Source organism: Aquarana catesbeiana, linkage group LG10, assembly GCF_042186555.1.
Source record: "Aquarana catesbeiana isolate 2022-GZ linkage group LG10, ASM4218655v1, whole genome shotgun sequence".
NCBI classification, from domain to species: domain Eukaryota; kingdom Metazoa; phylum Chordata; class Amphibia; order Anura; family Ranidae; genus Aquarana; species Aquarana catesbeiana.
Window position 1 is genome coordinate 62,189,077 of NC_133333.1, and position 23,136 is coordinate 62,212,212.

At 43.1% G+C, this 23,136-nt stretch overlaps 1 protein-coding gene across 6 annotated transcripts in view; it reads right to left on the reverse strand.

Annotated features, from left to right (window-relative positions):
* The window catches only part of PNKP (polynucleotide kinase 3'-phosphatase), a 409,941-nt gene that overhangs the window by 111,693 nt on the left and 275,112 nt on the right, over positions 1-23,136 (reverse strand). For all 6 annotated transcript variants that reach the window (XM_073602264.1, XM_073602267.1, XM_073602263.1 and 3 more), the window contains 3 exons: positions 20,727-20,775; positions 20,215-20,285; positions 13,508-13,600 (listed from right to left, as the gene is read on the reverse strand). In XM_073602264.1, the coding sequence (XP_073458365.1) occupies positions 13,508-13,600; positions 20,215-20,285; positions 20,727-20,775 (213 nt within the window). The remainder of the gene's footprint in view (positions 1-13,507; positions 13,601-20,214; positions 20,286-20,726; positions 20,776-23,136) is intronic.

The following is a 23,136-nucleotide window of genomic DNA, read 5'->3' on the forward strand; positions in this document are numbered from 1 at the left end:
AACATCTGTCAACCTTGGCAACTTAATGGACTCAAAGAACTTTTTCATATCCTCCTTATGATCTCTTGTCCTACTTGTATATAGCCTCTGATAAAAGGTCCGGAACACTTCTAGAATCTCTAGGGTATTGTTGATCTTCCTGTATTCAGAAGTATACATTTCCGTAATAAGGGAAGTTGGTCGCTGTACCTTTACAATAGAGGCCAATATACGTCCTGTTCCTTCTCCCTCCTCAAAGTAAGGTTGCTGTAAAAAGAACCTTTTATTCTCTGCTTTTTTTTATAGCTACCTGTGCATATTTTTCTTGACTATTTATCCATTGTGTATGAGTACTTTTACTAGGATTAGTTATATATAATGCTTCAGCTTGTAACATACTATCAGCAAGATTTTTTTCCCAAGCTCTAGATTGTTTCTTTTTTTTGGAGATTTGTGAAATAAGAAGGCCTCTAAGGTAAGCTTTCTGTGCGTCCCAGTATATTAAGGGCGATACAGTAGATTTATTAATCTGCTGAAATGTAGTAAGTTCTAATTTAATTTCTTCTGGAGGAAAAAGTGAAATCCAGTAAGGGTTCACCTTCCATAATCTATTCCCCACATTAATCCTAAATAAAAAGGTTAATATCAAAGGTGAATGATCAGATATACCTCTGGCCTCATATTTAATTTCACTAAGAGATGGCAGTAGGGAGTCCCCAGTGCTAAATCTATTCTGGATAAGGTATTGTATGTACTTGAAAAACATGAGAATTGTCTACTAGTTGGATTTCGCAATCTCCAAAGGTCAAGTAGTCCCATTTCCGCTATGTATTTGGAAAAGGCCGTGGTCCCCTGTGGATATCGTTTTTCCGATAAGGAAAATTTATCCATTGATGGATCCATATAGTTATTGAAGTCACCTGTTATCATGCATAGTCTACCTGGTTTATCGGATACAAACATGATAAATTCCTTCAGAATTTTAGGAGAACATGGTGGTGGAACATAAATATTTGCCAATAGACATCTCTGTCCAGCCAATACACAGTCCAAAAAAATATATCGGCCCCCGCTATCCTTCCTAACCTGTCTACATTGAAAATCAAATGTGTTGGCTATAAGAATGGATACACCTCTAGAGTGTGATGTATATGTTGAATGAAATTGTGTTCTAAACTGATTTTTCTTTAAGTAATGTAACGTATGAGGAAGTAAGTGGGTTTCTTGAAGACAGATTATAGAAGGTGAAAGTCTCATCAGTAAAGTGAAGATAGCCTGCCGTTTTGATGCAGTGCCCAAGCCTCTAACATTCCATGATATTATTACATTTTTCTGAGAGGTCATAAGACAATTACATCATATATTTTGACTTCAGTTATAGGCATATTGCAGACTATATTTATACTTCGATAGCCACTTGGCCATAGAATAGAAAGGTAAAAAGCATAGGCATATAAAAGGGGAGAGGCTGAAAGAAAAAAAGGATATCAAAAGTTTACAAACTATCTTCATATTTTTTATAGTACCATCCATCACATAATTCCCAGGAGCTCAAAGATAGAGAGGAGAAGGGCGAAGGGGAGGGAAGAGAGGAGATCTTAAACAGGAGCCTAGTGATAGAGTTGATATACGAACGTTTAGTGAAATGTGTAACCAGGCTAACATATAAAACAAATAAGACAAAGACAAACAAGCAGCCAGGACAAAACAAAAACAAACATACATCAAAACACTTAAGAAACAATAACAATCACCAAAAATTGGACAAACAATCATATGGGTTATATGATCCAAAAAGCCCCCAAAAAATGGAGCCCACCCTGACCAAAAAGAAAAAAACAAAAAACTTACAGCTACCCATAGATAATACTGGAAATAGAGCTATCATGTCGTTGGACGCCTCTAAGGCATTTGATAGTATTGAGTGGAATTATCTATGGGCTTCCCTAAACAGTTTTGGAATAGGACCAAAATTCACTAGGTGGATACAATTGTTATATAATTCCCGAGTGCAAGAGTACAGATTAATGGATCAACTTCATTACCTTTTTTTTTTGAAGAGAGGAACAAGACAGGGTTGTCCCCTGTCTCCTCTCCTCTTTGCACTAGCTGTGGAACCCCTGGCGGAGGCTATTCGGGAAAATCCAGACATTGTGGGATTCCAGAGAGGTGCGGGCGAAGAAAAAATAGCACTCTTTGCCGATGATGCTCTAATTTTTCTAGGGGATACACATTACTCTATGTCTAAAGTTATCTCACTTATTGACCATTTTGGTACATTCTCAGGATTTAATATTAACTGGGATAAATCAGTAATAATGCCGATTGATCCAATGAACCCGACACAGTTGGGGCCTCCACACCAGAATCACCAGATTAAGTATGTCACATCGTTTAAGTACTTGGGGGTAATAATTACCCCAAATGTTAAGGTTTATATAGATAAAAATGTACTACCTCTTCTAGGTAAATTCAGGCAACAAAGTAAAACTTGGAGCAAATTTTCATTAACTATGATAGGAAGAGCAAATCTGGTTAAGATGGTGTGGCTCCCCCAATTGCTATTTCTATTACATAATTTCCCAGTTTGGTTGACATCAAAATTACTTAGGACATTAGACTCTACATTTAGAGACCTTATTTGGAAACATGGTAAACCAAGAATTAAACTTGAAACCCTCCAACAGGCACAAGAGTGTCCCTAATTCTATACTGTACTTTTTTGCAGCACAACTTCAACACTGGTGTGGCTGGGAGGAGATAGATGATCAAGACCCTATACAAAATATAATAATGACTCAGTTTAAACCTTTACCACTAGTTCAACAAATAGTCTCCCACAGATTTTATGAGAAAAGAACATCTTTATCTGATCCATATACTGTGGGAGACAATACGCATTATTACGCAGCATAAAGGATATACAAGACATATGCCAATATGGGAGAATTTTTGTTTACCCGAGATAAATAAAATACCAGAATTTTTAGAATGGAAAAGGGCTGGGATAAATTTTCTTTACCAGATATTTGAAGGGGATACTTTACTGCCTTTTAGTATATTGAAAGATCGCTTCCAACTATCAAAGTCTAACGTCTATCAGTACCTTCAGATTCGCCATGCTCTACAAAGCCAAGCTTTAACATTTCATTTTCAATATAATCCATCAGAAATCCCACTGAAAGCAACCTCAGTCAGACTTACCAAACGGGGATTAATAGGGGATCTTTACCACATTTTATTAAATACAGTGAAGGCAGATGGACAGGCTAAGAGCTTTTTTCGTTGGCAAAAAGATCTTATAGATCTTAATGAAGATGAATGGACTCGTGCCATGGAGATGCTTCCTGAGGTATCTATTTCTCCATCTCAGCAATTGTCTCAGCTTTTCATTTTACATAGAACCCACTAAACCCAACAAAAATTGTTTGTGTGGGGAAAAAATGCTTCGCCTTTATGTCCACGATGCTTAGTCTCAAATGGTTACCTTATCCACAACATGCTTTGGCGATGTCCCAAACTCCGTAGATATTGGGGAAAAGTCTTTATGACCCTAAATACAATTTCGCAAACAGAAATAATAGATACTCCTAAGTTGTCACTACTGGGAATAATTCCAGATGGAATTTTACCAGTGGATATGCACATAATGTGGATTAGATCTCTCTATTTAGCGCGTAAACTTATCCTACAAAAATGGACAGTTAAGATCCCACCCACTCACAAACAGTGGTGTAATAAGATAAACTTTATATTAAAAAAGGAAAAATTAACATATAAACATAGAGGAGTCCCCCAGAAATTCAGCAAAATCTGGCACTACTGGATTGACTCGAGCAATCTACCATATGATGGCTTAAGCAGAGGGGCTGGTGAGGGGGGAGAGGGAGGGGAGGTTGCGGCCTTGCAGTTTGAGCCATGGAGGGTTGGTGATGCACTGCCCACAAAGCACTAACAGCCCTGGTGGAGTGCGCTTTGACTTGAAAAGGTGAACAAAGGGGAAAGGTCTGGTGTCCCCAGTAACACACTTCCATCCCTATAACATAATAAAACAAAAGATTCGCCCCAGGACTTTAAATTAAATGGGTACAATTTCCGCCAGTAAACATAACAGTAGTAAATAGAGTATAAGGTTTATTCAAGTAAAATTGTTTACATGCATCGATAACACCAACAGTTGCCAATTAAAAAAAAAAGATACATAAACAAGAGATATTGGTACATAGCTGTAATGGCAGTCCTAGTACACGGGCATCATACTACCTGACTAGTTTCGCAAGATCCAGCTCGCTCTTCAGGGGTGGATGTGTGTAACAATGTACCTAGGATGAAAAAAAGTATATATTTTTGGCAATATGGCACAGTATTGATTATAAAGGCACAGGGTAGGAGGGGTCATAGGCCCCCATACTTACCACTGAGCTTGACCATGGCTAACAGGTGTGCAGCTCCAAGATGGCGGCAGCAGGTGCCTCACCAGGGAGCTGGTGAATATCTTGAGTATAAGAGTAATGAAACACAGCAGGCTGTGTTTCATTACTCTTATACTCAAGATATTCACCATACTCGGGTACTTACCATATTCACTTTTTGATACTTACTACATTTAGGCACACTTGCACATCCCATACACAGTTCATTTTTTGAGCACTTATTTTTATATTTTATTATTTTTTATTTTTTTATTTATTTTAGATCTCACTACACAATTCACAATCCACCTCTCTCCCATTTATCTGGTTACTTGCTAGTATCTTTCTGCTATCCTATGTTTCCCACCATCTTCATGTCCCTACCATCCTTGACTCAGGTCTCTTACTTATATATACATGTCTTTACGCCTATATTCATTTGATCTTACTTTACTACTTTAGATGCCTGACAAACATACCCATGTCTATAGCCTATACTCTTTATGGACTAACGAGGTTTCTAGGGATATATCATTACACCACTTCTGCACATTTCTCCTCTCTCTCCTCTCTTTTCTTTCCTATCTTGCCACCCGTCAGTATCCCTCTGTTTACCTATGTTTCTTATCATCTCCATGTCCTTACCATCTTTGGCCCAGGCCTTTCATTCATGCATACATATCTATGTTCACAGCCTATACTCTTTATGGACCAACAAGGTCTCTTGGGATACATCACTACACCCATGCCATGCCTGCTCTCCATTTGGCCCCTGGCGGGGTCCCATCTGACCCCGCCCCCTCAGCTCCCTGGTGAGGCACCTGCTGCCACCGTCTTGGAGCTGCACACCTGTTAGCCATGGTCAAGCTCAGTGGTAAGTATGGGGACCTATGACCCCTCCTACCCTGTGCCTTTATAATCAATACTGTGCCATATTGCCAAAAATATATACTTTTTTTCATCCTAGGTACATTGTTACACACATCAACCCCTGAAGAGCGAACTGGATCTCGCGAAACTAGTCGGGTAGTATGATGCCCGTTTACGATGACTTCCATTACAGCTATGTACCAATATCTCTTGTTTATGTATCTTTTTTTAAAATTGGCAACTGTTGGTGTTATCTATGCATGTAAACAATTTTACTTGAATAAACCTTATACTCTATTTACTACTGTTATGTTTACTGGCGGAAACGGTACCCACTTCATTTAAAGTCCCGGGGCGAATCTTTTGTTTTATTGACTTGAAAAGGTGGAACCTTCCTCTTCAAGCCATAAGCTTGAATAATTACTTGCCGAATCCATTTGGCAATAGTGGATTTCGATGCTTCGATCCTTTCCTAGGACCTTCAGGCAACATGAACAAAACATCTGTTTTCCGAATCTGCGCAATCACCTTCAAATAGATTTTGACTGCTCTCACTATCATCCAAAGAATGTAGTGACTTCTTTTCCTTAGAACAGGGTTCTGGAAAAAATTAAGGTAAAACAATATCCTGGTTTAGGTGAAAACCTGAAACCACCTTTGGCAGAAAGCTAGGATGAGGACGCAAAAATACTCTATCTTTGTGAACAATTAAATATGGCTCTTTACAAGAAAGAACTGCCAACTCTAATACCCTTCTTGCAGAAGAAATGGCTACCAGAAAAACTAGCTTCCTTGTCAAAGGGACCAAAGGAATATGTCGTATTGGCTCAAAAGGCTGTTTCTGCCAACAGAACTAAATTCAAGTCCCAAGGGTTCAGGGGTGTTCTAACTGGTGGATTAAGCTGCGTTACCCCCTGTATAAAGCTTCGGACCAAAGAATGCAAAGCAAGCGGACGTTGAAACAATACTGATAAGGCCGAGACTTGTCCCTTGATAGTACTCAAGGCTAGTTTCATCTCTAGCCCCATTTGCAGAAAGGCAAGAATTCTTGGATTCACACCAGGAAACATATGCCTTCCAGACTCTATAATAAATGACCCTGGAACCTGGCTTCCTTGCATTAATCAAGGCTGGTACCACTGAGCCTGAAAGCCCACGATTCTTCTGAATGTGGGTTTCAATAGCCAAACTGTTAAATTTAGCGTTTGTAAAGTAGGATGGAACACTGGTCCCTGCGATAGCAGGTCTGGGCGTGGTGGTAGGGTCCATGGGGCCCCTTCCACCATTTTTACTATTTCTGGATACCAAGATCTTCTGGGCCACAAGAACTATCGACTTCCTTTCCCGCTTGATCCTGCGAAGAAGTCGAGGTAGCAGCACAATAGGAGGGAATGCATAAATCAGTGAGAACTGATCCCACGGGGTCACCAACACATCTGTTCCACATGCAAGTGGATCCCTTGTTCTTGACACAAAGTTTTCGACTTTGTTGTTGAACCTGGATGCAAACAGATCTACATCTGGGATCCCCCATCTTTGGCCTATAGCCAGGATGTCGGGGTGAAGGGACTATTCCCCCGGGAACAATTGCTGGCGACTTAAGTAGACTGCCTGCCAGTTCTCTACACCTGGAATGAAGATTGCCGATATGCACGGCACATGTTTTTCTGCAGAGGTTAGGATATGGTTTACCTCTCCCTGGGCTGCCTGACTTCTAGTGCCCCCTTGGTGATTGATATAAGCCACTGCTGTGGCATTGTCGGATTGAATCCTGACAAGAGAATTCTGCAACCTGAATGTCCAGGCCCTTAGGGCTAGACGCGCTGCCCGAATCTCTAGAATGTTGATGGGCAAGGTCCTTTCGCTTCTGGACCATTTCCCCTGGACAGAAGCTTCTTCCAGGCCTGCTCTTCAACCTGAAAGACTGGCACCTGTTGTTACCACCGTCCAGGTAACCGGTAAGAAGGATATCCCCTTCTGCAGATTCTCAGATATTTTCCACCAAAATACACCACTTTTGGCGACAAACAAATTGAAAAATCTAGTGCCTGAATCTTCTTGTTCCAGGCTGATAGGATAATGTTTTGCTGTAGTCTCAAATGAAACTGAGCATAGGGAACTGCTTTGAATGAGGCCACCATCTTCCCCAACAACCGCATACAAAGGCGAATGGAAGGACCCTTCTTTTCCCTGACCCCCCTGAACCAGCTCCTTTATGGCGCTGATCTTTGCCTGGGGTAAACACACCTTCTTCTGGGCTGTATCTATGACCAGACCGAAGTACTCTAATATTCCTACTGACTTTAAAGAAGATTTCTCTAGGTTGAGGACCCAACCTAGATATTCTAGGTAGTTGACTGTGGTGACCATGCTTTGGACTACTGACTGGTCTATTAAGAGCAGGTCGTCCGGGTATGCTATTATTGTTATACCTTGAGTCCTTAATCTGGCCAGAGGAAGGGCCAGAAGTTTTGTAAACACCCGAGGTGCAGTAGCTAGACCGAAAAGCAAGGCTACAAACTGAAAATGAAGTTTTTCTACTTCGAAACGCAGATACTTCTGGTGAGCGGGGAAAATAGGGACATGCAGGTATGCATCCTTGATGTCGATTGATGCCAGAAGTTCTCCCCCTTGTAGGATGGAGACTACTGATCGGATTGATTCCATGCGAAAAGAGTGAATCTTCAGGAACTAGTTTAGATCTTTGAGATCTAGAATGGGTCTGACATCCCCATTTGGTTTTGGTACAGTGAAAAGGTTTGAATAAAACTCCAACCCCTGCTCTTTCACGGGGACCACCATGATCACTTTTTGTGACAAAAGTTGGTCTAACGCTAGAAAGAGAGACTTCTTTTCTTCTGGATCTTTAGGGACATTTGACCTGAGGAAACGAGGAGACGGGAATTCTCGAAACTCTAGTTTGTAACCTAGAGCTATTATGGAGACCACCCATCTGTCCCGAAATTCTTCCTGCCAGGCTTTAACCTCCCTGGCGGTATTCCCGAGTGTGGCTCGGGGTTAAAATTCAGTACCATTAGCGGTAACCCCGAGCCACACTCGGGATCGCATTGCAGGATCCTGGGGCGGCGTTACTTACCTTGTCCCCGGGATCCTGCGATGTCCCCCGCAGTGTCCGAGGGCTCCGTCCTCCTCCGAAGCCTCTCCGTGCCAGGCTCCGTTCCCTGCGAGCGGCGCGACGCACGGGGGCGGAGCCTGGCGGCAAATTCCAAAAACTGTCAAAATCATAACACATACAGTACTGTAATCTTACAGATTACAGTACTGTATGAAATGATTTCACATCCCTTTTGTCCCCAGTGCTCTGGCCCATGCCCTGCATGCAGTTTTACATGATATACACTGTTCTTTCTGCCTGGAAACTGGAGATTGTCCATAGCAACCAAAAAGTGTCCCTTTACGTCAAAAGTGGCTTTAGACCAGCTAGAAAACAGCGATAGTAAATTAGAACACTTGCAGAATTGAGCGATAGTGAATTGTGGGGAAATTTATTTTATTACTATTTTTTTAAATTTTTTTTAATTATTTATTTTTATTTATTATATTATAATTTATGTTTTTGTGTTTCAAACTTTATCATACCCGGGATATCTACTAGACTCTGGTTTGGACAGATTTAAGTGTGTTATTGTTAAGATTTACAGACCTACAATATAAAACGCCAAATTTCCATGCAAAATAATTGTACCGCTTTCAGCACCTAAAATCCGAAATAATCATACCGCCAGGGAGGTTAAGAACTGCAGAAGTCTTCCCCCCACTTGAGCGAGCAGGGGCACCCCTTCATAAAAAGGCTTTAGCGTTCTGTCTTGTGGGTTTTCTCCCCCAGGACTTCTTTTGTCCCTGGGGTTGACCCTGAGGTTTACCTCTTGAACCTGACGGTGGAGGCCGTAGCGACGGCCTGTAGGCTGATGCCCCCGGCACTGAAGAAGAGGGACATTTAATATTTTTCTTAACTGGCAAAAGGGTATTTTTCCCACTTCATATTTTTTGGATATATTTGTCCAAATCCTCCCCAAACAGCTTTTCACCATGGAAAGGAAAACCAGCCAGGAGCTTTTTGCATGGCGCTTCGGCTGACCAACTTTTCAACCATAAGATTCTATGCATGTACCAACCCAAGCGCAAGGTGAGAGGTTTAAAGAATAGAATCTCTGATTGCGTCAATTGCAAAACACAAAGCCACTGGCAGCTCAGCTAACTCCTGGGCCTGCTGTTCAGGGAACACCTTGAGCACCTGTTTCAAATGGTCTCTCAAGGACTGACATACCCCAATTGCTGCCATTTCAGGTTGAGCCACTGAACACAAGGAGAAATTTTTTTTTTAACAGGAATTCCAATTTTTTATCAGTTGGATCCCTAAGCATTTGTGCATTGTCAACCGGACAAGTCAAACTTTTATTCACAGAGGATATAGCAGCGTCAATTGCTGGTATACGCCACATCTTAGTACATTTTTCCTCCATAGGATAAAGTGTTGAAAACTTTTTAGGAGGGAAAAATTGCTTATCTGGGTGATCCCACTCAGAATACATAAGCTTTTCTAGTAATGAATGGACAGGAAAGGCACGCAAGGCTTAAGGAGGCTTTAGTGAACCCAAACAGGAAGTGGGCTCTTCAACCAACGCCGTTAAGGGTAGCTTAAATGTGGAGCGGACTATTTCAGTAAGAGAATGCACCAGCAACTTCTCAGCATGTGAAGCTGAAGAAGGTTCTTCCCCACTTGATCCCTCGGAAGAGGAATCATCAGCCTCTTCACAGTCCCCTGAGGGGGATTCATCTTCCGCCTCCCACTGTTCCTCCGTTTGAGGATCCTGTGTGGTAGAAGGGGACCAAATGCGTTTTCTTCCACTCTGTGAAGATGTGATTAAAGCCACTAATCTTTCCTCTAAACCACTCATAGCTAAAGAGAAAACCTGCTCAGTTATATAGACAGGGGCTGAAGTGTCAGAAACAATTGCAGCCCCTGATGACCCCAATGGCTCACTCTGACCAGCCTCCCTAGATCGGGATGGTGTTGCAGAGGGAGGGTCCTTAGGGCCTGAGGGCGACCCCTTTGTGTCCTTGGTTTTTGTGGCATTTGTACCACCTCCTCTGGTCATAGTGCTGAGCACAAACGCAGAGGTACTACCAAAAAAATGCACCCACTGCTGAGCAATAGTCCAGCAACTGCCGCTGCTGTTTTAAGCTTAGCCTAAAGCTTAAGTAAATGTGCCTGGGAATGCCTATGTCACTCACACTCACATGTCACCCGTCCGCTCTGTGTCCCTCCTTCAGCTGTATGCGCCTGAAAAAAAAAGTGCATTCTATAGCTATACAGCCCGCGTTGTGGACGCTGAAGCACGCCAACGCCGCTAAGCCCCTCCCCTTCCTCCGACCACCCACCGCGCCTCCCCTCATCCATTTTAAAATAGATAATTTTCCCGGCGCGAGCGGGCTCCGATCCTGACCGGACCGCATGGGGGAGGACTGGGGTGGAGGAGAGCTGCCGATGGGAACCACTGTAATGGCGGCGGGAGCGGCGCAGCACACCGCCGACTGATGTCATGTTCCCTCTGCCTGGAGTAAAGCTATCCAGGTGGGGGGAAATTCCTAGCAGAAAAAACCCCCTTCCCACGTCTTTACCTGGAGCTTGGGCCGGAGGAAGTGTGCAGCTTGTTACACAGAGCGAGACTGACAAGCAATGAACAGGTACATGCTCTTGACAGCCCCCGGTGGTGACTATAGGCATGACAACATTTACTTAAAGGAGAAAAACCCACAAGAATTAGAAAAATTCCTTAGGAATCTCCCTTACCTTATCCAGCTGCAGGGTTCTGTGGTAACAGACCCAAACTTCACCACTCACGGTGGGCTGCGTTTAAAAACCTTCAAGGACTGGGGCCCCCTTTTAATCGGGAGATCCACAGCCCTGGGCCTGTAAAGCACCCCGCCAGGAATATGGCTGAAAAAACCAAATACTGGATCCCGGGGTCCAGCTCTCTAAAAAGAGAAGTGTTACAGGTAAAACCTAGTTTCTTCAGACACGAGGCCTGTATACCATTCAATTTGGCCTGGAAAAGACACTTTGAATGGATTTGGTTGCATAGTTTGCCCCAGCAAGGAATATTCCAGCGGAGCTCAGCACAGCACATCTTTACTCGTGACCAACACCTAAGATACTGGCGAAAAAACTGAGGTACTCCTGGTAAGGGGAGGGGTTATATGGGGAATTGAACTTCCTGTTTAAGGTGTGCCAGTGTCCATCACCTAAAGGTGCCATATAACCCATACAGTTATTACTGTGGCTCTGTGTCCAGTAATGTATGATAAAGAAAAGGAATTTTACAATGGCACGGGCAGGAAGCAGTTAAAGGTTACAGTCTGCCAAGGCCAACAAAGAGGCCTGGGAGCGAAGCCTGAAGGCCCGCTTGTAGTTTCAGTTCTTGACACGTTGGGCATCTATTTACTCAGAGCAGTCTCTTCTTTTACATTTTATCAAATTGGGTAATATATTGACTTTGTGTGCCCTAAAATTAACAATAGCGTATAATTTTCCTGAAATGTTGCATTTCATAAGCGGTTATGCTAATGTCATATTACATAAACATAAATCAGCATGACAGCAAAGCTGTCTGTGAAGGGTCTCATTTATCCAAGTCAAGGTATAGCTAGCTGTAGTTACATTCAGCTGGATTTGCTCTGTAAGCTTGAAGATTTTTTTCAGCTTATCCAAGCCACTTCTTCAGTTTTAATAAGTGTCGGGAACATACCCCAACATTATATTCCTACAGATAGCACAGTCACATTAAATCAATCAGCGCAGAATGGAATGGGAGGTGTGAAAGTTGTGGAAGCAACTTGTTCTAGTTAAAAAATCCCAACTATGTGGTGTCAAGAAGTCTGCAATATTTCAATACACATGGTTGAAGATATGAATTTTTAAACTGTTGGGGTATATCGCAACAAGTGGTGGAAGAGAGAACATTTACATCCCTAATGGGAGTGGGAGCTTTCAACACCATCTCTTTTCAACATACAGTATAATGGTGCTTTAACATCTCCATCTAAATTATTTGACACGTCACACGTTCAAGCTATGTAAATAAAAAAGATTAAGGTGACTGTGCGTCTTGTGTAAATATTCACAGGAATATCTATGTTCCTGACACTTATTAAAACTGAAGAAGTAGTAGCTTGAATAAGCAGCAAAACATGCACCATGATATGGAATGAGTCCAGGTTGTTGCCTTATGAGTTTATGTGAAATCTCCATTAATAACTGTAAAATATTGTAATAATGAATACATTTCATTTAGCTGGCATCTATGAAAGCCAGGCAAAAAGGGTTTCATTTAAGCTTTTGCTAAGAGCAGAGAATGTGGGCCAAGGCTTGTATATGCAAACAATGGAGAGCCAATTCCATTGTTCTACACCTACTCCTTTGAAAGGGTGCCATGCTGGGATATGCATTGGACCTAACTTCCTGGGGAAATGCAATTAACACACTTGGCCAACATAGTCACAAGGATTTGCATAAAAGGGGGCCGACTTATGGAGTAAGCCCTCCAATCATGATCCAAGCTAGGCCAACCAATGAGACATCAGCTTGGTTTGATATACTCAGAGCCAAGGGGGAGGTATGGCTCTCTTTCTGATAGACCAGCAAGCTGAAAGGAACTTTGGTAAGGATGGGTAATTATGGGAAAGGAATGCCCTTTTACTTGTAACTAAATATGTGTGTAGATTACTGTATTGAGGAATATACCCTGTGTTCCTTCATGTAAATACTTTATTTCAACCTAATATTTTCTTCCTTGGGGTAAGACAATAGATGATTGTGTATTAGCTAGACTTTCAACTGCTTCCTAATAAATGTTATTATATTTGAAGCTTTCACTCTTGGTCGAAAAGAACTCTTATTTAACCCACATCATATCTATGAGATATGAAAAATCTTAAATATAGATTTTTCAGGGTAACAAGGTGAATGCGACTAACTACTGCAAGCTACAACAATATTTTTTTTAAGGGAGGTCAGCTACTGTATTACAGCCAAAATTACTTTCACTATAACTTTTGGTTAAATAAAAAGTCAACTTTTATGATATTTAAGAAGCTCACCCTGGAAAAGACATTAACTAATGTAAGTATCTAATTTATGTTAACTCTAGACACAATATATATACTGAACAGATTCCCGGAAGTAATGCTGTCATAGGCACAAAACTCCCAAACTTGAGACTTACTGGGTCAAAGGTGGGAAACTGAAACGAAGCCTTCTTCCATCCAAGAAAAAACTCTTCTGGAGTGTAGAACTGTATGCCAATATTAAGCGCAAACTGCAGAATATTAAAGAAATTAGTGCAAAAAATAGAATAATAGGATTTAAAGGGGACTGCACTGTAATGATTACAGTGCCCCTTTACAGTGCAGTCCCCTTTATATTACAGTGTCCCTGCAATCATGCCCCCCCTCCCTTTTACTCTCTACTCACTATGCAGATCTCCAGCTCCTCCCGCCCCTGCTTCCTTACATCAGAGTCCGCACAGAGCCCCCATACATCAGAGTCCGCACAGAGCCCCCATACATCAGAGTCCGCACAGAGCCCCCATACATCAGAGTCCGCACAGAGCCCCCATACATCAGAGTCCGCACAGAGCCCCCATACATCAGAGTCCGCACAGAGCCCCCATACATCAGAGTCCGCACAGAGCCCCCATACATCAGTGTCCGCACAGAGCCCCCATACATCAGAGTCCGCACAGAGCCCCCATACATCAGAGTCCGCACAGAGCCCCCATACATCAGAGTCCGCACAGAGCCCCCATACATCAGAGTCCGCACAGAGCCTCCATACATCAGAGTCCGCACAGAGCCTCCATACATCAGAGTCCGCACAGAGCTCCCATACATCAGAGTCCGCACAGAGCCCCCATACATCAGAGTCCGCACAGAGCCCCCATACATCAGAGTCCGCACAGAGCCCCCATACATCAGAGTCCGCACAGAGCCCCCATACATCAGAGTCCGCACAGAGCCCCCATACATCAGAGTCCGCACAGAGCCCCCATACATCAGAGTCCGCACAGAGCCCCCATACATCAGAGTCCGCACAGAGCCCCCATACATCAGAGTCCGCACAGAGCCCCCATACATCAGAGTCCGCACAGAGCCCCTATACATCAGAGTCCGCACAGAGTCCCCATACATCAGAGTCCGCACAGACCCCCCTGACATCAGAGTCCGCACAAAGCCCCCACTTACTGTAAGGGGGAGCACTGTGGACTCTAATGTAAAGAGGAACGCTGATTTAAGGGGGTCTCTGCTCACCAAAGCCCCACTCTTGTATCAGAGTCCACAGAACACCCCTTAAATTCGTTTTATATACACACTGGAAGGCAGGAGAGAGGATGAGCTTACTCACCCCAGGATGAGGCTCAGGAGCAGGCTGTCTGCAGCTTTTAAATCTTCCATCCTTCACATCTCCCTGGGGATGTGTGGGCGGGGCAGACGCAGGGGGTGTGGGTGGGGCAGACACAGTAGAGGGGTGGGAAGAGGAGGAGCAGTGGAACTGTCAGGCGTTGGCTGAGCTGTGTGTGAGAGAGACACACAGCTCAGCCTCTATTGTAGTTGCGCCAGAGCCCGGAGATGACACAGGCACGGCCGCATAGCGGTGGGAGAGTGGCGACCGCGGCCTGTGTTAGCCCTGTCCAGGCCGCGGGTGCCGCTTACCTCCCGCTGTGCGGCCTGATCATCAACAGGCCACGGCCCACCAGGCAAATGCCCGGTCTGCCCGATGGCCAGTCCGGGCCTGGTTATGGGCCACCTTCAGGTGATGGACACTGGCACACCCTAAACAGGAAGTTGCCTCCCCATATAACCCCCTCCTCCTACCAGGAGTAACTGTTTTTGTAGCAAAGCAATATACGTATACATATACCCCAAAAAAGAGGGGTGGGACCTCTGTGTCCCATGATGTACTTCAAGAAAAGGATTTTACAGGTAAGCTGTAATAAAAATCCTATTTTCTTTATCGTACATCATGAGACACAGAGTCTTAAGTAATTACTTAATGGGACATCCCATAGCAAAGCTACTTGAGGGGAGGGAGACACAACCCGCAGGGTACCCCCAGACTTGAGGACTTATACTGCTGCCTGCAGCACACTGCGCCCGAAGGTGATAGCCTCATACCTCCTTACATCCACCTGATAACATTTTGTGAATGTATGCACTGAAAACCAATTTGCAGCCTTACAGATCTGAGCCATGGAGGCCTGGTGACGCACTGCCCAAGAAGCACTAACCACCCTGATAGAGTGCGCCTTAACTCGAAAAGGGGGAATCTTACCCCTTAAATTATAAGTTTGAATTATAACTTGCCGAATCCACTTAGCGACAGTGGATTTCAACGCTGCCTGTCCTTTCTTAGGATCCCCTGGCAGAATAAATAAGACATCAGTCTTACGAATCTGAGCAGTTGTCTTTAAATAGATTTTCACTGCTCTCACCACATCAAGACAATGTAGTGACTTCTCTTCCCTGGAACATGGTTTTGGAAAAAACAATGGCAGGACAATATCTTGATTCAGGTGAAAACCTGAAACCACTTTTGGTAAAAAGTCTGGACGAGGACATAACACCACTCTGTCCTCATGAATAATCAAATATGACTCTTTACATGAAAGAGCAGCCAATTCCGAAACCCTCCTTGCTAAGGATATAGCAACCAAGAACACTAGCTTCCTTGTCAGAAGGACTAAGGGAATGTGCTGTATCGGTTCAAATGGCTGTTTTTGTAACACTGACAAAACCAAGTTCAAGTCCCAAGGGCTCAAAGGTGATTTAACTGGCGGATTAATCCACATCACCCCTTGCATAAAACCCCGGACTAAAGAATGCATAGCAAGCGGACTTTGAAATAAGATCGATAAGGCTGAGATTTGGCCCTTAATAGTACTCAAGGCCAATTTCATCTCTACTCCTAATTGTAGAAAGGCAAGAATTCTGCCTATGATATATCTCCGAGGGTGCCAACCCTTGGATTCACACCAGGAAACATAAGCCCTCCAGACTCTATAATATATAGCTCTGGAAGCTGGCTTCTTTGCATTAATCAAAGTAGAGATAACTGACCCGGAAAGCCCACGTTTCTTCAGAATGTGGGTTTCAATAGCCAGGCCATTAAATTTAGCGTTCATAAAGTAGGATGGAATATCGGCCCCTGTGAGAGCAGGTCTTACCTTAGTGGAAGGGACCATGGATCCTCCACTGCCATTTTTACGATTTCTGCATACCATGACTTTCTGGGCCATGCTGACCAGAATTACCGGATTTCTTTCCAGCTTGATTCTGCAAAGCAGTCATGGTAGCAACTGAATAGGGGGGAATGCATAGATCAGTGAGAACTGATCTCACAGGGTCACCAATGCATCTGTTCCGCATGCGAGCGGATCCCTTGTCCTGGACACAAAGTTGACTTCATGTTGAATCTGGACAGCCCGAAAAATGTTGGGGTGAAGAGACCATTCCCCCGGGAATAACTGCTGACGACTTAAGTAGTCCGCCTGCCAATTCTCTACTTCCGGAATGAAGACTGTTGATAAGCACAGACCATTCCTTTCTGCCCAAGTTAGAATATTGTTCACCTCTCTCTGCTGTGGCATTGTCGGATTGGATCCTGACAGGACAATCCCTTAACCTGGAAGTCCAGGCCTTCAGAGCCAGACACACTGCCCGAATCTCTAGGATGTTGATGGGCAAGGCTTTTTCGGTTTTTGATCACTGTCCCTGGACAGTCATCTTCTCTAATACTGCTCCCCAGCCTGAAAGGCTGGCATCTGTCATTACTACTTTCCAGATAATTGGTCTGAAGGATTTTCCTTTCAGCAGATTCTGGGTTAGTAACCACCAACTGAGGCTTTGGGACACCCTTGGACAGCTGCAATGGCAAGTCCACAACTTGGATTGTTTTGTTCCAAGCAGACAGGATACTGTTTTGCAACAGCCTCGAATGGAACTGGGCATAGGGGACTGATTTGAATGAAGCCACCATCTTTCCTAACAACCTCATGCAAAGGCGAATTGAGGGATTTCCTTTCGACCTGACCATCCGCACCAGCTCTCGTATGGAGTTGATTTTTGCCTGAGGCAAGAACACCTTTTTCTGGGCTGTATCTATGATCAGAACCAAATACTCTAGCTTATTTAGCGGTATTTAAGGAAGACTTCTCTAGGTTGAGAATCCAACCCAGATTTTTCAGGTAATTGGTTGCGATGTGTACACTTTGCTCCAAATGAGCAATCGATTAAGCTATTAGCAATGGATCATCTAGGTGCGCCAAGACCGTTATGCCCTGTGCCCTTAACCTGGCTAGAGGGGGGGGCAGCACTTTTGGGAACAATCGGGTGCTGTAGCTGGCCCGAAGGGCAAGGTTACAAACTGAAATGCTGTTGTTCTACTTCGAACTGCAAAGACCTTTGGTGAGCGGAAAATGTAGGGACATGCAGATATGCATCCCTGATGTCGATAGACATCAGAAGTTCTCCTCCTTGTAGGATAGAAACTACTGACCTGATCGACTCCACTGAAAGGAGCAGATCTTCAGGAACTGATTTAGATTCTTTAAATCTACAATTGGTCTGTTGAATAAAACCCCAAAGCTTGCTCTTCTGTGCATGTACAGGAAACGCCTGAAAAGGCTGTGAAGGTTTTAAGAAACCTAAAGAAGAAACAGAAATATCAGCTGACTCTGCTAGAGGTAGCTTGAAAGAGGCACGAACCATCTCTGTAAGAGATTGTACCAGTAATCTCTCAGATTGCGAGGCAGAAAAAGGATCATCTACCGTTGTTTCCTCCGCAGAGGAGTAATCGGTATACCTTTCTTCCTGATCACCTGTGGGTAACCCCTCATCCTATACCCACTGTTCCCTTGATAAGGGGTCTAAGGTGGGTAAGGGGGATCTAACACGCTTCCTAGCCTTTTGGATAGCGGATGCGATTAAAGTAGCTAATTTTCCTTCTAGGCCCCGTAGGGCGGAGGAAAACGCATTTTCAGTCATGTATACAGGGGCTGAATTTTCTGTGCCCCTGGGCCTGACCCTGAGGCTTTCCTCTAGAGACTGACGGTGGAAGCCGTCATCACTGCCTAGAGGCGGATGCCCCTGGCACAGTGAAAGGAGTCCGTTTAAATGAAGGAAGTTTATACTTTCTTTTGGGCAAAAGAGTACCTTTCCCACTAGAAATCATTTGGATGTGTTTAACCAAATCCTCCTCAAATTGTCGATCCCTATGAAAAGGGAAGCTAGTCAGAAGCCTTTTGCAAGGTACTTTGGCTGACCAAAAAAATTTTATTTTTTCTTTTTACCACAGGGTCCTACGCATGTGTACCAGCACAAGCGCAAGGCCTGGTGAATAGAGTCTTTCATGGCGTCTATGACAAAACATAGCGCTCTTGGTAGTTCGACCAAATCGTGGGCCTGTGTGCAGGGACCTCTTTAAGGGCCTGTCTAAACTGGTCCCTTAGAGACTGACAGATGCCTATTGCTGCAACTGCAAGCTGAGTAACCTCACCTGCCAAGGAAAAAGAGGATTTTAACAGGAATTACAACTTTTTATCTGTTGGATTTTTAAGCATTTGTGCATTGTCTACTGGACAAGTTAAACTTTTGTTCACAGTGGAAATTGCAGCGTCAACTGCTGGTATTTTCCATTCTTTGGTGAATTTCTCCTCCATGGGATAGAGAACAGAATCTCTTTGGAGGGAGAAAATGCTTAACCGGGTGATCCCATTCAGCATAAATAAGCTTTTCTAGTAATGCATGGACCGGAAATGCATGAAAAGGCTGTAAGGGTTTTAAAGAACCCAAGGAAGTAACTGAACTTTCAGCTGACTCTGTTAGGGGAAGCAGGAAAGTGGAATGAACCATCTCCGTAAGAGTTTGTACCAGCAATCTCTCAGATTGCGAGGCTGAAAAAAGGTTCATCAACTGTTGTTTCTTCCACAGAGGAATAATCGGCTTGTTTTTCCCTGTGATCGCCTGAGGGTAATACCTTATCCTGTGCCCACTGTTCCCTTGGTAAAGGGTTTGAGGTGGGAGGGGGATCTAGCACACTTCCTAACTGTTTGGATGGAGGATGCAGAGGAAAATGCATCTTCAGTCACATATACAGGGGTAGAAGTGTGAGAAGCAGTTGCACCACCAATTGGTTCCAATGACTCACCCTGGCTTGCCATAACTGGTATCTCCGGAGAGGATGACAGTGTGGAGGCGCCTGGGGGTGGAATTTTTGGTACCTTTGTGGTAACTCTGGAAGCCATAGTGCTAAGCACAATAGCAGAGGCACTCTAGTAAAAATGTACTACTTGCTGAGCAATAGTCTAGCAAAAAAATTTCACCATAAAGATCAGCTTGATGCTGAGTAACAATGTATTTCCTGTACTGGAAATGCCTGTATACATCCCTTACGTGCCCCAGCGCTCCTGTGTGACAGACTTCTTCTCTTCAGTTGCTCTTAAGAGATTTTCTGACAATGAGAGCGTCTGTTTTATAACACACTGCAGGTGTAAACCTGATTGGCGTCCTCAGCTGTGTGCCGTGTGCCATGTGGAAGCTGATTACTGCACATGGCGCCGCCTGCCTTAAGTCATGCCCTTCCAGTACCAGCTCTACTCCTTGGTTTTTTTAAATGAACCTTAATCCACGCATGCACGGGCGGCACGGAATTCGGGTCTGCAATGCAGAACTGATTATGAGGAGGGTCTGTGATCGCCGCTGGCGCTTCAGAATCTCTATGCTTTCTATATGCAAGCGGTCTGAAATATACAGGCTGAGGCGCAAAAAGGCGTATTAAATGGCAGTCTGACAATAAAATGTGAGTCTTTAAAGTAATATCCATAGGAAACCGCCACCGTAATAGATTACTCTACTCTGTAAATTCCTACCAACCTACCAAGCGGTCACTGCATGAGAAATCCTTCTTCTTTCGGTCTGGAGCCCAATTTGCAGGTCTCCCAGCAGCATCTGTGTGGACAACAGAAGATCATTTATCACAAACCCCACATGACAATTATATTTTAATTGAAATGTTTGCATAGCCAAAGTTTTTTTAAGTACTTTTTTTTTTTTATAGAGAAGGGAAGGGATGAAAGCTGTCAGTTTATTTTTTGCTGCATGTGCTACTTTTCAGAGATTTCCTTTCACTTCTTGTACTGGGGAAGCAACAGTAAGAAAGGGGTGATCCTTTATTAAACAGCACAAAACAGACTTTCCTATTGCAAGATATCCTGTTGCAGTGACAACTCAAATTTTTTGATTTCCGCCTCACTCAGTCCTGGTAAAAATGGTCACCAGGACATCTGGAGAGGCTGAATCTCCCCAGTGGAGACACAGACAGCAATACAAACTTGATGGGTTTCAAATTTTTCCCTACTCCATCCAAAAGCTAAAAAAATAAAGCATTACCTCCTACATAGATGCAATCTTCTTTCTGTACTTTGATGCCATCATTAGCCTAGAACAGACACACACATTAAAGCAAAACTTTAGCCAAACAACTGAACATTGTTAAAGTACATATTTATAAGCTAGTTTACCCAAGAAAATATCTATAAATATGCTCAATCTTGTGAATTACACACGCCTACCACATTACCCAACCAGAATTGTGACTTCACTGTACACTACTGCAGCCTCCTATATTAATTGTCTGCTCATGGAATTATGAAACAGAATTGATCACATTGCTGATGTTCCCTGTGCTTCACCCGCAGCACCCACCACACTTTGGCGTATGACAGACGTCTGATCCATATTGCACACTGTAGTTCTACTTTCCAGCTAGTACATCATTCTGCACTCATTGGCAGGTTGAACCACACTATGCAGCATGGACCCAGGCATCCATCACACCCAGAAATATCTAGACTGCTAAAGATTTTTTTTTTAGACAAAGTTATAAAATATATTAAGATATGATAAACATCACGTTTTCTCTACAATCTATAGAACTAAAGTAAAGCTAAGAATAAATATTTCAAATGAATACATTTCCATTTGTGTCTTTTACATAAAAGAAAGGGTTAGGTGAGAAGGTCAATTTTAATAGCATTTTAATCATAAGACAATTGAGGTAAAATATGTCTCTTAACAGGGGCCAAGATCCGGCTATATGGCTTGGCATATCCTGTAGAATTTATCTAGAATTTTAATATTTTATAAACTGAGTCTACAGATGGGAGACCTTTGTTAAGATAGTATTATAATTTGGTAGAACAAACAGAAATGTTTTGGGGTATAAAGTTTGAAAACATAAAAATCGATATAGTAGGGGTGAAGTAAAGGGGGGGATAAATGGTGGGAAATATCTCCAGAGGGGATTGGGTATTTAATCAGATAGCAGTAAATTTGAATCGGGAAATAAATAATGTTCAATTTTCAAGATAGCACAAGTGTTTGGTCAAATACTTGTGGTAGGTGATAATTTATCCATGGGAGGCATAGTAATTCGAATTTTTGGATTCTGTCCAAAAAGATAGCTTCGGTCTTAGCATGGATCATTGCCTGTGTAACTATGTTTGACCGTGTGGATGTTTTCCATGCTATAGCTATTGATTGTTTTGCTGCCGTTGTAACATACAATAAAAGCTTGAATTGACGTTTTGTGGTTTGTTATTTAAGAGAGTAACAGTTGGAGCAGGTAATAAGGTGATATTGAACATGGTGGAGAGCAGATTAAAAACACTTTTCCAAAAGACAATAGCTATAGGACAGGTCCACCATATGTGCAGATGCGTCCCTGTGTCATCGCATCCTCTAAAGCAGTGAGCAGGATATTGTGGTAGAAATTTAGATATTCTCGCTGGAACTAGATACCACCTTGTAAGTACCTTATAGTTGGTTTCTAGGGCAGCAATATTCAGTGTTGCTAAATTTGTTGCTTGCCAGATTAGCGACCAATCTAAATCTTCTGGTTGGAGATTCAAATCAGACTCACATTCAGATGTTAAAGGGGGGGGGGGGGGTTGGGGTTGAAGTGGTATGTGACAATAGTTGGTGATATAAATCAGAGATCAAACCACGTCTATTTGGGTCTGAAATGCAAGTTTGTTCAAACGTGTTATTGATAAAATTTTTTGTATTTGGGAGATTATTTTGCTGTAGGAAGTTCTTTATTTGTAAATACCTGAAGGTTTCATTGCTTGGTATGTCATATGTTTCACAGAGTTTGGGAAAAGTCATTATAGTATTGGATTCGAAAAAGTTATGTGTTGGTATTAGACCCGCTTTAGACCAGGCTGAGAATGAGGATGGGGAAGTCCAAGCAGGATAAAAAGCTGGGTTGTGTAAAAAAGAGAGGAGGGGATTATGCTGCGATTGAAGTCCAAAGTGAGATTTAAGCCTCTCCTTTAAGAGAGAGGATTGGATTTGTAATTGTGCGGCGAAGGGCAGGAGTGAGCCATAGGAGATTTGCTAAGGAGAGTGGATTGCAATTGACCGATTCAATCGAGAACCAGAGGGGAATGTCTTTAGTAGCATGGTACTTAGGGAGCTGAGCCAGCTGGGTAGCGTAGTAATATTTATTAAAATTAGGAATTAGCCCACCTTGGGTTTGAGGAGTGTATAGAGTAGATTGTGGTAGGCGTGGTTTAAGTTTACCCCATATAAACTGAGCAACTTTACGTTGGAGAATCCAGAGGAAGTATGCTGGGACATGAATTAGGAGTGTTCTGAATAGGTATAAGATCTTAGGTAGTATTGACATCTTAACAGTTATTCTGCCCATCCATACTAATCGTAAAGAGGACCAGTTTTTCATTAAGGTAGTCAATTGAGTCAGTATGGGTGGGTAATTTGCTTTGTATAAATCTGCTGG